At 40.9% G+C, this 14241-nt stretch overlaps 1 protein-coding gene across 1 annotated transcript in view; it reads right to left on the reverse strand.

Moving 5' to 3' along the window:
• The window catches only part of Slc9a9 (solute carrier family 9 member A9), a 631054-nt gene that overhangs the window by 204514 nt on the left and 412299 nt on the right, over window positions 1-14241 (reverse strand). The window contains exon 12 of the mRNA XM_004663627.3: window positions 9879-10032. Coding sequence (XP_004663684.1) covers window positions 9879-10032 — 154 coding nt within the window. The remainder of the gene's footprint in view (window positions 1-9878; window positions 10033-14241) is intronic.

Consider the following 14241-nt stretch of genomic DNA (forward strand, 5'->3'; position numbering starts at 1 on the left):
TCATTTATTTGCAAGCAGAAAGAGAGATAGAGAGAAGAGAGATAGGCAGAAAGAAAGGGCATGCCAGGCCTCCAGCTGCTGCAGACAAACTCCAGATGCAGGCACCACTTTGTGCATCTGGCTTTACTTGGGTACTGGGGAATCAAACCTGGGATGTCAAGCTTTGCTGGCAAGTGCATTTATTCCCTGAGCCATCTCTCCAGCTTTTCTTTTCCTTTTTATTTTTGGATGTGTGCATGTAATATGGTGTGTGCATGTGTGATATATGCACATGTATGTGTGTGCACTCACATCAGTGCCCCCATGCACTCACCTTTGGAGGCAGAAGGGGAATGTTGGTGTCTGGCTCCATGACTCTTCTGCCCGTGCTTACTTGAGCCAGAGTCTCTTACTGATACCAGAGGTTGCCACTTTTTCTGAGACCCAGTGATATTTGGGTCTCTGCTTCCCACAAGACTGAGGTTACATGTGTGTATGGTCACTCTCAGCTGTTTATGTGGGTCCTTGGTATTGAATTCCAGCAGCCGCAGGCCTCCTCAGGTCCTCATGTTTCGTAGGAACTGCCTTAACTGCTGAGAAATCTCTTTAGTTTTCATTTTAATTTACTTCAAAAATAGTTTCTAAGCTCTCTCTCTTAACCTTTAACTCATGGATTGTTGAGAATTACTATAATTTGCAAATATTTGGAAATTTCCAGCTATTTTTATGATAGTTATTTCTAGTTTCATTTCATTATGTTCAGAGAATGTGCACCTAAATTTCAACCGCTTTAACTGATAAACAAGACTTGTTTTATGACTTAAATATAGTTTATTTTTGCTTTACTTGTGTATCCTTGAAAAGAGAGTCTCTTATGCCACTTTGATATCATTATGGTCACTGGCTGCCTCGTGACTGGACTTGGGGAGAAAAAATGAAGAAGAGAGCCACAAAACCAGGTGATTTTCTCCTTTTCCTTTCCTTGCACCAGAAGCTGAGTTTATTTTGTGGTTCTTTCTCTCTTTCTTGTTGCACAGTTCTGTTCTGTGTGGTGGTGGGGAATGGGAAACTGCTGCTCTGATACTTAGTTTATACCCACATCTATCTACTATCATCTGCTTATTTTCTGTTCTTTGTTATTAATTGTTAAAGCTAGCATACAAACCAATGGGTGTCATTATGGCATCTTCATGCATAAGCATCATTATACTGTGCTCTTAGTCACTTCCCTCCCCCAGTTCCTCTTTCACCCTTGTTCTCCCTGCCTTTGCTTGCTGGTCCCCCTTTCCACCTCAATACTCTCCCCTTCTCTTTTCATGCTGCATGTATTTCGTTACTCTATTTACTTCCTTCCCTCTCGCTTAAGATCTCTTCTCTACTTTCATGTACTCTACACCACACATGCACAAGCACACACACACGCACAAGCACACACTTAAATTTAGTGTCTGCATATGAAAGAAAACATGACTATTTGTCTTTTACAGTCTGGCTTATTTTGCTTAACATAATGATTCCCAGTTCTATCCATTTTCCCGTGAATACCATGATTCCATTCTTCTTATAGCTGAATAAAATTCCATTGTGTATATGTACCACATTTTCTTTCTTTGCTTATCTGCTGACCCACATCTAATTTAGGTTCTACCATTTGCTGTTAGAGTCCTCATTGAATGACTACTTGCATTTGGCTCAGGGCTTTTAGTTTTATTTCCTGGGAGGCATGCGGGTAAGGTCCATCTCAATCAGATCTGGAACCTCTTCTCCCACCCTAAAGTTCCATATGCTCCACTTAAAATCACTTGTCAGACTTCAGGTATTACCTCAATATAGGTCTGTTTCTTTATGTAATGCAGCTATATTGGCTGGTGCTTCATGATAGCATTCTGACAATAGAGCAGAAAGCCACTGTTTGGTAAACAATAAAGGGAAAAGCTTATTGATGATGGGATTCTTAAAAGCATGTTCAGAGAAACTAAGTAAGAGCACAGTGAGTGGAGGACAGCGAATGGCTGTGGAGATAAAGGCTGGTATCTCTGAACTGGGGGAGTCTGTGTGCACACAGGCAGCATAGTAAAGAACTCAGATGGTGTTGGAAGCAAAGTTAGTGGCTGCTAATTCATGGCACTAGTTATAAACTTACTATACTTTCAGGATGACAGTAGATGCCTATAGTTTTCCAATATCTTGAATTGAATCTGTCAATTTAGGTCAATTTTCATAATAACTATATAGATTTATAAAATGTTGTAGTAGGGTTGAAATAAAATAGTACATAATTCTGAGGGAGCAGTGGGTGGGGAACAGCAGGTTTAATTACACTTCAAATGAGTAAACTGGTTCTCCATGTTTCAAGAAACAACATATTTCTCAGGACTGTCCTTCTAAATAATCTGATAAAATGTATATATTGGTATAAAATCAATATAAGATATAAAAATCAAATGTAATTGATGAATGGTACAGATTAAATATCTGAAAAGTTCCCAAGCAAGGCTTATTGTGTGAAGAAGAAAATAGAAATATGTTCTGGAAATACTCCTTTTGAACTGCTGGATAAATTTAATAATTTCAAAAAGATTTTTAAAGAAGTTTGTCATTTTGAATGCACAAGTGGGAGTTGTCTCCAAAAATTGATGTATCTAGTTACTGAACAAAATGAACTGAACTCTCCAGAGACTGTTTTCTATTTTCCATGAAAGTTAATCTCACACAATTAATTAATAACACTGAATGTATGTGTGTGCACATTAAGCAATAAGAATGTGGCTAGCAGTAAGCTAGCAAAGAGATATAAAGGGTATAAAAAGGAAGGGAGGGGATACTTAATAGGTTGGTATTATATATATGTAAGTAGAATAGATTAATGGGGGTGAAAAGGCTTAAGTGAGGTCAGAGATTGTATAAAGGAAAGGTAGAGGGAGGGCTAATCAAAATCTAAGAGGATGTAAATAAATAACATGCCAACCTACTTTTTTGGACAATGGAATGCTCAGAAGCTGTAGATTGTTGCTAGAATTTTCAGTGCCAGGGATGGGATACCTTCCAGTGAGTTGGCCAGGGAGGTCTCTGATGCCCCCCAAAACATTGCAGGCCATTTGCCGAGGCCCTTGGTTTCCCATAAGGAATAGATGGTAAGACCCTATTGCTGAAGACTCCACATACTTGGGCTGCAAAGCCACTGAGAAGTCTTGATGGAACTGAGCTGATAACCTCCTCCATGTAGACCAGCCGACAGAAAGCTGGAAAAAGATACACTGCATGTAGTTCAATGGGAGAGAGAGACATCACCAGTGAAGATACTCAACAGTGGACACTGCAAGCCTTATATGTGGCCAGCCAGGCCAAGTGAGCCAACGGGTGCAATAGTGGCATGTCTGTCATTGTGGAAACCAACTGCCCTCCACTTGGACTGGAGGCCCGCTCCATGGAAGGGAATACATTCCTGATACTGAAAACCTACAACAGGGGTAGTCATGAGCCCTAGGGTTGTAATGTCTGCTGATGTCTGGCTAAATGGATATACTATGCCCATCAAACTGCCCAGTAAGCACTTCTCTTAATGTTCTTAACCATATATTAATGCTACTCTTACTTTTGGTAGAGAACCTTCTCTTTTCAGATGGCAGTGACCTTGGGATGACTCAGAAGGCATCATGGTGCTGTGAAGTGACCAGAGTGCTCAGTACTGTAATATCTCTATCACACCTTCCAAGGCTCAGGGTCCATTGTGGAAGAGGTGGCAGAAAGAATGTAAGAGCCAAAGGAAGGGTAGGAATCCTTACAACGTGCTCCTCCAGACACAAAATGGCCTGGATATCCATGGCCTCACAGTGTCTGACCCTACCTACACAAGACCATCATAATAGGAGGAAAATATCATGACATCAAAATAAAAGAGAGACTAATTGAGAGGGGGAGGGTATATGATGGAGAATTGAGTTTCAAAGAGGAAGGTGGGGGGAGAGAGGGCATTACCATGGGATATTATTTGCAATCATGGAACTTGATAATAAAAAATAATAAATTAAAAAAAGAATGTAGCTGGGCGTGGCAACACATGCCTTTAATCCCAGCACTTGTGAGGCAGAGGTAGGAGGATCGCTGTGAGTTTGAGGCCACCCTGAGACTACATAGTGAATTCCAGGCCAGCCTGAACTAGAGTGAGACCCTACTTCGAAAAAACAAAAACAAAAACAAAACAAAAAAAAAAAAGAATGTGGCTAAGAAAGGGAGCTTAGGCATCCTTTGGGCATTATAGCAATACTGGGTGGATATTTATCTGTAAAAACCCGTATCTAGTGTTTATAATATTATAAAGAGGAATTATTGCTCCTATTGTTATCATTGCTGTTTTACAGATTAAAAAAAAAAAACAATACTGAGGACCAGAGAGTTTGGGGCTTTAAGAAATGGAGGCAGGAGGGAGGGGTGTTCCCACGCTGTGCATGCATGCCTATTTATTGCATTAATATACTGATGAAGGAAATTGTCACACATGCATGGGGCTCTTATGCTAGGAAATCAGAGACAAGCAGTAAGGAACTTAGTTATATGAAGTCCTCCACTATGTTAATTTGATATTTCCTCACCTTGGTAATAAAGGAAGTTATTACCTTTTGTACTATTGTGTAAGTAACTGTAGGCAACTGCTATCTTTTAAGATTAAAAATATTATTAAGGACTCACTCTCTTATCTCTGTGTACATTCCTGTGGTGATTGTTATTATAAAGTCTGTGGGTATAAGTGACAAAGAAAGTATTCTTGGATATTTTTTGGTCATTGTTAGATGTCTGTTTTGTTAAGGGTAAGTTAAGAAAGATTTTTTTTTTAGGAAAATAACAGAGAAAGTAGAAGTAAAGCAGAAAAGCTTCTAAGCTGGAAGAGGTCCAGAGCTGGTAGTCCTCAGTGTTGGATTTCATGAGAACTGTTCCCCTCTCCTCAGCTGCAACCTGGTATACCTCCCAAGTGACCAGGCCTGGGATTTTTACAGAAGTTGACTAAGGCCTTTGGTCTCTAGGCTTGGTGGAGGAATGTGACCTCCTCCCAGCCACCTATGGCTCTGGATAGAGAACATTTCAAAGCTTTGCCAGGTCACCAGGGAGGCTTAGGCCACTGGGCCTCAACTCCCCTTCACATCACCTCCCACAGGTCCCATATAAGGCTCCTCCCTGGAAATGCAATATTCACCTCCCATCCCCCAAAGCCTCAAAACCTCTACCCACCCTTTACTTGGCATTCTAAAGTCACTTTCCTTTCTCATTGGATCTTGCCATTTTCTCTTCTGGCACCAAGACAGAGTTTGACTGGGAGGGTCTTCTATGCTCAAACCCAAACCTTAAAGTCATAAGTCAAGAATCAAATTGAAATATTTCAATTCTGATGCTGGAAGCATAGCTCTAGCTCAACATTATTCACTTTGCAATGGACACAGGCCAGTGTGTGCAATCCTGTATGGCAGATTTGAGGAAGAAGCCAAGTGCAAGATAGCTTGGTGTTTTGAATAGGATAGAGACAGACAGGTGTGACAGATTCCTGTAATTTCATTAATTATAGATTCCCATAGTTGAAGATGACAAATCTTTTCCCTTGGTGACTTGGATTAGGGCTGGTTTTGCAGAACTTCAACTGCTTCTAGTCAAAGATGAAGGGCATACCACAGACCGTCTGCTCCTGTGAGTGCTCCCTTCTCCTCCCATGGTGAAGATGCCCCGTGTTTGTCTCTAACAGGCTTTCCCTGGTCATGGAAATTCATCTTGTCTTTTCCAGAATGTTTATCAGTCAAAGTAGGGCACTTTTAAAGCATTCAGAACAAACTGATTGGTGCAGGGTGGGTATAGTGTACGTTATTTGGGGACATGGACCTTTCAGCTCTGGATGGTCCCCCATGACACCAGGTTCCCAGATTTCACCCATGTTAGAATAGCTACCATTATCACCTCTATTTTGTAGGTTAGGAACCAAGACATAAGGAGGGCATGGCTTTCCTGGTCTAACATATAGCAGAATGGTTACCCAGTAAGAGCTGGAATGATTGTGAGGGTGTTTGGAAGTTGAGTCAGTGGCACTTTCTAATGCTGTCTGTGTTATATTTTTATGCAAGGCTTTCCAGCCCTGGATCAATGTAAGTATATTGAAAATGTGGAATCGGCATCTGTATCTGGGGGAGTATGGGAAGGCTTTTTACTACTTAGAGCTCTTTTTTTTTTTTTTTTTTTTTTTGAGGTAGGGTTTCACTTTAGTGCAAGCTAATCTGGAATTCACTCTGTAGCCCCAGGGTGGACTCCAACTCACAGCAATCCTCCTACCATAGCCTCCCAAGTGCTGGGATTAAAGGCGTGTGCCACCACTTTGGGCTAGAGCTCAGTTTTACCTAGTTTGTTTGCTCCTCATGATGCCTGACCCTAAACCAAGAAAGGCATGACCATACCAAAGTTAATTATAGGGTGCTATTTCCAGGGCTAGGCCACTTGGCCTTTAATTATTTAGTTTTTTTGTGAGCAAGTGTGTGTGTTTAGTTGACAGTCTGTTGTACCCAAGCCTGATACCTTTTCATTCCTTCCTGCTTCCTGCTTAACAGCAAAACTGGTCCCCAGGAGGAGCCTGTGGGTTGGGTTTTCCTCACTGTGTTTCACAGAAGGGAAGAACTTGGATTCTAATCAAGAAGCTGTTCTGCTTTTCTTTTCCTTTTTACATCTAAACATCCAAAATAATGTAAGAGCACCCTTTTTTCCTCTAGAATTTTAAGAAACATACATTTGATTTATATCAAATTTCTGCCTTAAGAATATTTTTATTATTTAAACAGAAAATTAAGTTGCTTTAGAATAAGAAATTTGAGGTGCTTAGGACCAGACATAATCAATGGAGAATTTGCCTCACATGTGAAGAGCCTGAATTTCTTTACGCATAGATCATTGCTACTTTAACATGATGTCCATCAACCCAATGAAGGCTAATGCTACTGATAGTTACATTACATAAAACATTTTCTTTGCATCTTACTGTGGTAGTTTGAGTGGGTATTTTTAAACTCCAATTCAAGGACATGTCAAATTATTTAAGAGGAAAAAATATAGAATACAGGCAGGAAGGCCATATGCAATTTGTGAATAAAATCATTCTAAGCGAGGACTTGAAGTTCAGTAGAGACCTTGTTTGCATTCCCACCCCTTACAAGTCCCCCTTTCGTGTCATTCTATTAAAGTTATAATTTACTTATTTTCTGGTATTTTCTGGAGTCTGGCCTGAGAATTAGTGAGTGAGACATTACTCTGTAAACAAGCCAGGGCCTGTTAAATGTAGTACAAAAGATGGGAAACCATGATTTTAGAGCTATAATGGACTCGAGAATTTCCTTGGTAGCAATATAAACCACATCACCAGGGTGAGACATATGACAAAATCACCATAATGTAGTTGAGGCACACTGATAGTGTATATCTATGTTTGTGGCACATGTATGATGGTATGATCTGGGTCTTTCTTCTGGCATGCCTGTCTCCCTCCTTCTTTCTAGTTTCTGCAGCCTCCAAGTGTGCCTGGCCCTGGGCAACACTGGCCAGATTGGGCAGGATTTAACATTGGCCTCATCTCTGCTTGAGGATAGGAAGTCTGAACTGGCAGTTCTCAAGGTATGGTCCTGGGACTGGCAGTACCAGCATTGCTGTGAATGTGGTATTAATGCATTCTCAGGCCTTGACCTAGACTGGCTAGACCAGAAGCCTGGGGGGAGGGCAAGTCATTAGGGGTTCAGTGAGCCCTCGGGGTGTTTGTGATTGTTGTAGTAGGAGAGTTTCTGTTCTTACTGGACAACCCCCTGTCTGTCCAAGTTGAGTTCTAAGACATCTTCATGTATATGAACTTCAGTTTGCTCTCCTTGATTTCCTCAAGCTGTCTCTGGGGTTTCTGCCCTCCTGACAGGAGCCCTGCCAGCTCCTTTCCCTGACTATGGCATGGTCCTGCCTGTACCTTTCTCTCTCCTGGATAGTGGCCCAGTCTGGCCTTCAGCCTTCATCTCCCACTGAAACACCTCCATGGCCTGACAACCCCATGCTGTGCTTCTCCAGGGAGAATAACACTGGCCTTGGCTGATCTGTAGGCAACTCACTCTGGACTGTGTTTGACATCACCATCTTTTCTTATTAGACTCTGACTTGTCACCTGGATAATGTCCTGACCTCGCCAAGGATCCATTATTGTTCTTCCTCCTCCCACTGAACCAAAGATCAAGAGACTATAATTATGACACTGACTGGAAGTCAATTGATGCCTTAAGATAGCACCACAGGAGAGTTAGGTAAACACTATGGGATAAAGCATGTTACTTATTTGGGAACAACTTCTTCAGAATAAAGGAGATAGTATAGTTGTATTTGATTACTTTAAGGAAATACTGACATCTCTACCTTATGCCCTAGGCACAGTATTCTGAGCATATATGATACTTGTATAGGGACTGGTGTCCTTTAGCTCTGTGTTCTAAGCTCTCATTTTCCCATGCAGGGATCCAGCTACTGCGCTATTTTTTAGAAAACTGAACACATCACTATCTTACTAACTAATGGTTTACAGGGATCCAGTGCTTTCGAGTTTAATGTAATATGTGTGCTCAGCCAGAGGAGCCTGCAGGTAGCGACCACTGTGAAGAAAATCGCAGGCCACATTCAAATGGCTAGAAAATAATTCAAGCATTTCAAAACACTCTCTGTTCACCTTTCATCAAAGCACTTTTGTGTGTTTAGCAATATTCACAGTACTTCAAGGTTTTTTTTCTCCTTGAATTTGGTTTAAAACATAGCCACTTGGCCTAGTTTAAGCATAAGCTTTCTTAGACTAAATGTGGGAGGCCTGCTTCTGCTTTCTCTTTGCCAAATGGACAGAAAATTCTTGTAAGTACTTAACAAAAGCATTTGTGTTTGTGGTTATATTCATTATTTTTTCATGAATTATTTATTCAATCTTATTCCATGGCAGATGCTGTATGAGGTGCTGGAATAACAGTCCTTTCCTGAAAGAATCTGCTTGGATGTCCCTTGCAGTTAGATGGATCTTTTGCTATCACATGGGGTAGGTATGAATTTGTCTTAATGAATGGGTGGGAACTGGGGAGAGACTGAGTAACTGTTCTGATACAGGGATTGGAAAACTAAAGTGTTACATGGCTAAACCCCTACCTTCAGGGAAATGAAGATGAGGACTCAGATCACAGAAACATTCAAATAAGACAAAAGCACTTTTAATACTTTTACTCATTTCCCAATTGGCACGAGCTATCGCTTTTTGTCTGTTCCTTGTCTACTCCAGGATTATAGCAGCCAGCAACAGGCACTGCTTATTACAAGGTCTCGGACTAAAGCTTTTCTTTCTTTCCTGGGAGAAAGTGTATAGCTTGTGTGTACAGCATCCCTTTTATTAAAAATACAGCATCTAACCAAATGTGTCTAAGCTTTTCCCACGTCCCTATTTCCATCTTAAATGCTAGGAAGAATTAAAAAGAAAACAAATTCACTTTCCTGTGGCATCATTGCTCATTCTAGGACAACCTTACCAGATTTAGAGTATCCTGAGGACAAGAGCTATGTCTGACTAATTTTTGTAAACTCCATAACATGCCACATTGTACTCTAATATTGCTGAATGAAAGAACTCCCAGATGAATAAACCAGTCCCTCAAGACAGACTGTAAATAGACATCCTGCAAAATCTCCAAGATTCTTGGAAGAGTCAGCTCAGGTCATGCTACGTCGCACTGCTTCACTTGTGAGTGAAGGTCACCTTGATTCCAGGGAGACCTGGGGTTTCGCCCTGCCTTTACACTGTTGGCCACTTCAGCAAAACAGAGCGCAAACAGCACAGCCAGGCTTCAACATGACTCCTGCGCCAGCCAGCCACTCACCTGATCTGAAGCCATGTGAGCATGGGGGTCGTTCCTCCTCCGAACACCCAGACGGTGAAGAACACGAGGAGCAGGGTGGTGGTGAACATCATCTGCTTGGGCTGAGACTCCGTGTTGCGAATAGCTAAAGCAAATGCGATTGCTCCTCGCAAACCTTGCAGGGAAACCCAAGGTAGGAAGTAAATGTCTTGATCATTTCACTTTCAGTGTATTTGTCTTTACAGTTTGCTAACATGGCTGTTTCATTCACTAAATTTTTCTTCAGAGATAATTATAGATTCCCATGGGGTAGTAAAAAATACTACACGGGTACCTTTCCTCAGTTTCTCCCACTGATAACATCTTGCCAAAGGGTAGCTCAGCATATCAGCCAGGTAAAATAGAGAACATTTCTTTTCACCTCCAGAATCCCTCACGTTGCGCTGGTATAAGCACACCCACTTTTTTACCACACACTTCCCATTCTCCTTAACACCTGGCCACAGTAACCTGCTCTCTAAGATTTTGTCACTTCAAGGTTGTTATGTAAGTGGTATCATGAAGTATGGAGCCTTTTGAAATCGCCTTTTGTCACTGAGCATAATTCCCTAGATATTCAGGTTGTTGAACAGAGCAGCAGAGTGTTTCTTTTCCATCAGTGAATCATATTCCATGGTACGGTTGCCGAACCACCTGCTGTTGAGGGACATCTGGACTGTTTCTAGCTATTACAAATAAGACTGCTGAAATCCACATATAGTTTTTTGTGTGAATGTAAGTTTTTCACTCTCCGAGACAAATGCCAAGAGTGTAACTACTGCTTAGTTTTAAAGGCAATTACCATGTTGTTTCCCAGAGTGGTGCAGTGGTTGTACCATTTTATATTCCAACCAACAGTATAAAGATCAGCCAATTTTTATGCATCCTTGCCAGATTTGATTGTGTTACTTTTTTTTTTTTTTTACTTTAAACCATCCTGATAGATAGGTGATGATAATTTATTGTGGTTTTAATTTGTATTTTCCTAATGGTTAAAAGTTGAAAATTTTGCAGGGTGGCATGGCCAGAGCTCCGGTGGGAGTCTGATGGCCCCTCCCCCCAGCTCCTTGTAATGAGGGGTGTTATCTGGCTCCAATGCTGAGGGTCTCCTGCAGGTCATCATTGCTGCACTAATAGCTGTGTCAAGTCTGGAGGACTACATCCACTATAGTCACAATTTCCACATCTTCACTGCAGACATTTAAACCGACTTTAAAAACTGAGTACAGAGTAGGATGATGAAAAATTATAGCCATCCCGTTTTATTTTCCCAAATGATAATGCTTCGTTCTTTCTTCCACACGGAGACATACATGAGACAGTGGCATGACGGGGGCTGCAGAGGCTTAGACGAAAGACTGAACACGTTTTGCCTGAAACAAGGAATCCTCAGCAAGAGAGAGGAACATGCACTCTGATTATAAAACACCTTCAAGGAACAATGTAATAGAGGAAGGAAATTATTCTAAATCTCCATGTAGACAAGAAAATGGCCTGAAGAGAAGAAGATATATGAAGTAGACATTAGTAAAAGCATTCCCATACATCACAGGTTTTGAACACACGGGGCCACCGAACTCCAGAGCAGTGCCCCCACTGCAGGTGTTCATATGCTCGGACTCAGCCGTGGCAAGTCGGCTGGGGCAGTGGTGACCCTTACCCCTGGGACTACTTGAATAACGTCCTCCCGGGACGTATAAGCAGTGTCGGAAAAGAACCCAAGGAAACTATCTTCCAATAGAGTTCTGCATCTGAACACAGAATTGATAGGTCAAGGTTAAATCTCCTAGTTTTTAATCTCAGTGCAAGCCTGGGGATAGAAAGTGATTTTTTTTTTCATTTTTGTTCTCTTTCCTTGAAGCTCATATTGCTAGAAATGTCTGTATAGCAGCACTGGCCCAAATTAGATGATAGTTGAAGGATGGAGTTTCCAGCAATGAGTCATTATTTGTTTATCTTGCCATAAGCATTTGTAGCTTCTTTTCACTTTTGAGTTTTTATGAAACAGGAGACAAAACAGAATATGAGTTAGCATTTGTTACATCATGCTTACTGCAAATTCTTCTGTGGCAGATTATCAAGGGCAAAGGACTAGACCAGTCATCAGTCTTCCTAAATATGCCTAGTAATGTATCATGATCATGTTAAACTAGCATGGCTATGCTCTTAAATCCAGATTATCTATACACGAGTAGTTCTTGCTTTAAAATGTATTCAAACTTGTGACAGGATTGGTGGAATGGATCTGAAATCTGAGCACTCAGGAGGCTAACCCAGGAGGACAACAGGTCCGAGGGCAGTGTGAGCTGCACAGCAAGACCCTGTTCCAACAAACCAAATTCTAACTCCCTCAATGCCCCAAACATGTATGTATCAAAATATATCTCCTAAAGTACATCTCAAGTATTAAAAACTATATTGATAGAAGAAGCAATGTAGAGCTTTCTGGAGAAAAAATAAAATCAACAATAAAGTACAGTAATGACCTTGCCTATTAAGTCTAAACTCTAAGGTGTTGACAAAAGGTGATTTAAAAAAAATGCTTATTTGGGCTGGAGAGATGGCTTAGCGGTTAAGCGCTTGCCTGTGAAGCCTAAGGACCCCGGTTCGAGGCTCGGTTCCCCAGGTCCCACGTTAGCCAGATGCAGAAGGGGGCGCACGCATCTGGAGTTCGTTTGCAGAGGCTGGAAGCCCTGGCGTGCCCATTCTCTCTCTCTCCCTCTATCTGTCTTTCTCTCTGTGTCTGTCGCTCTCAAATAAATTAAAAAAAATTTTTTTTAATGCTTATTTATTTATATATTTTTTATCTGCAAAAAGATAAAGAAGAAAGAGAATGAGGAAAGTGGGGAAATTAGCATGCCAGGGCCTCCCAGATGCATGTGCCACTTTGTATATCTTCACGTGGATACTGGGGAATTGAACCCAGGCCATCAGACTTTGCAAGCAAGTGCCCTTGACCACTGAGCCATCTATCCAGCCTGGGAGATGACTTCTGAGTATGACAAGTAACTACAAAATCATAGAGATGACGTCTGCTCCTGGCTCTTGCACATGTGGCACCTGTCACATGCGAGGTGTTACGGCAACACTGGGAGAAGGTTAGTGGGAATGGAAATGCTGCTTGCTGAGTGGACAAAATAAAACTAATTCAAAACTGCAGAGAAGATAAACCGTAGGTTTACTCCCTCCATCCTACTTGTCCTTTATGACTCTATAAGTTACGTCTCACACATCTGGAGCCTGGACAAATGTTTAATCAATGACAATTCATTGCTTCATTTAATACATATGTATTGATTACCTCCTATGTGGAGCTCTGCACACACTGATCTTGTCTTTTTAACACCATGGATTTTAGACAGAGAAGATTAAAATTTAAACAAATCCCTTAGGCTACCAGCAAAATTCTGAAAAACGAAAAATTAATATTGATCTTGGGATTTTCTTTTTAGCAAAACCTTATTTCCAAAGAACACATACCAGTTTGCTTGGAAACTTGGGAAATCCAAAACTTGCAGCTCATTTTGTTTTCTCAGTACATTGGCCCCTTGGTTTGTCTTTTTTTCTTCTTGCTTTGGTCAGTCAATCAAAATAATTCTATACTTTTGGGAGTTGATAGACTAAATCATTTAGTTTTAAAAGGGTTTACTTTGCTTTACTTGACAAATTTCATATACCCAGTTGGAAAGTTAGCAACATCTTGGGGAATAAAGGAATTACCTACAATTAAATGTGGTTTCATTTAAAATTGGCCTCTAAAGGATTCTTATGTTAATTATATTGATGTTCTATTCATAACAACAGAACATTATTGAACCAGGAAAGGATTTCTAGCGAAGTCTCCTGCTGCAGAAAATGTGCAGTTTCCTATTTATCTTTTTTTTAAACCATTTTTTTGTTTATTTTTATTTATTTATTTGAGAGGAACAGGCAGAGAGAGAAAGAGGCAGATATAGAGAATGGGCCTTCCAGAGCCTCCGGTCACAGCAAACAAACTCTGGACACGTGTGCTCCCTTGTACATCTGGCTAACATGGGTCCTGGGGAATCAAGCCTCGAACCAGGGACCTCAGGCTTCACAGGCAAGTGCTTAACCACTAAGCCATCTCTCTAGCCCTCCTATTTATTTTTAAAGAACAAAAATGAAGCTTTTAATCAATTACAGATTTGCAGAATGGGTGCAAGAAAAAAGAGAGAGAGAAATGGGTACAGAATAGGTGTCTCAGGTATTTTTACCTCTTAGGGCATTCTTACTTAAGGCACAAAGCCAAAGGTATAGATATAATCATTTCTTGAGTGTTCATTATGTGCTAAGCTTTAGCCATGACACAGAGTAGGAATGTAAT

The sequence above is a fragment of the Jaculus jaculus genome, chromosome 17 (genome assembly GCF_020740685.1).
Source record: "Jaculus jaculus isolate mJacJac1 chromosome 17, mJacJac1.mat.Y.cur, whole genome shotgun sequence".
Taxonomy (NCBI): domain Eukaryota; kingdom Metazoa; phylum Chordata; class Mammalia; order Rodentia; family Dipodidae; genus Jaculus; species Jaculus jaculus.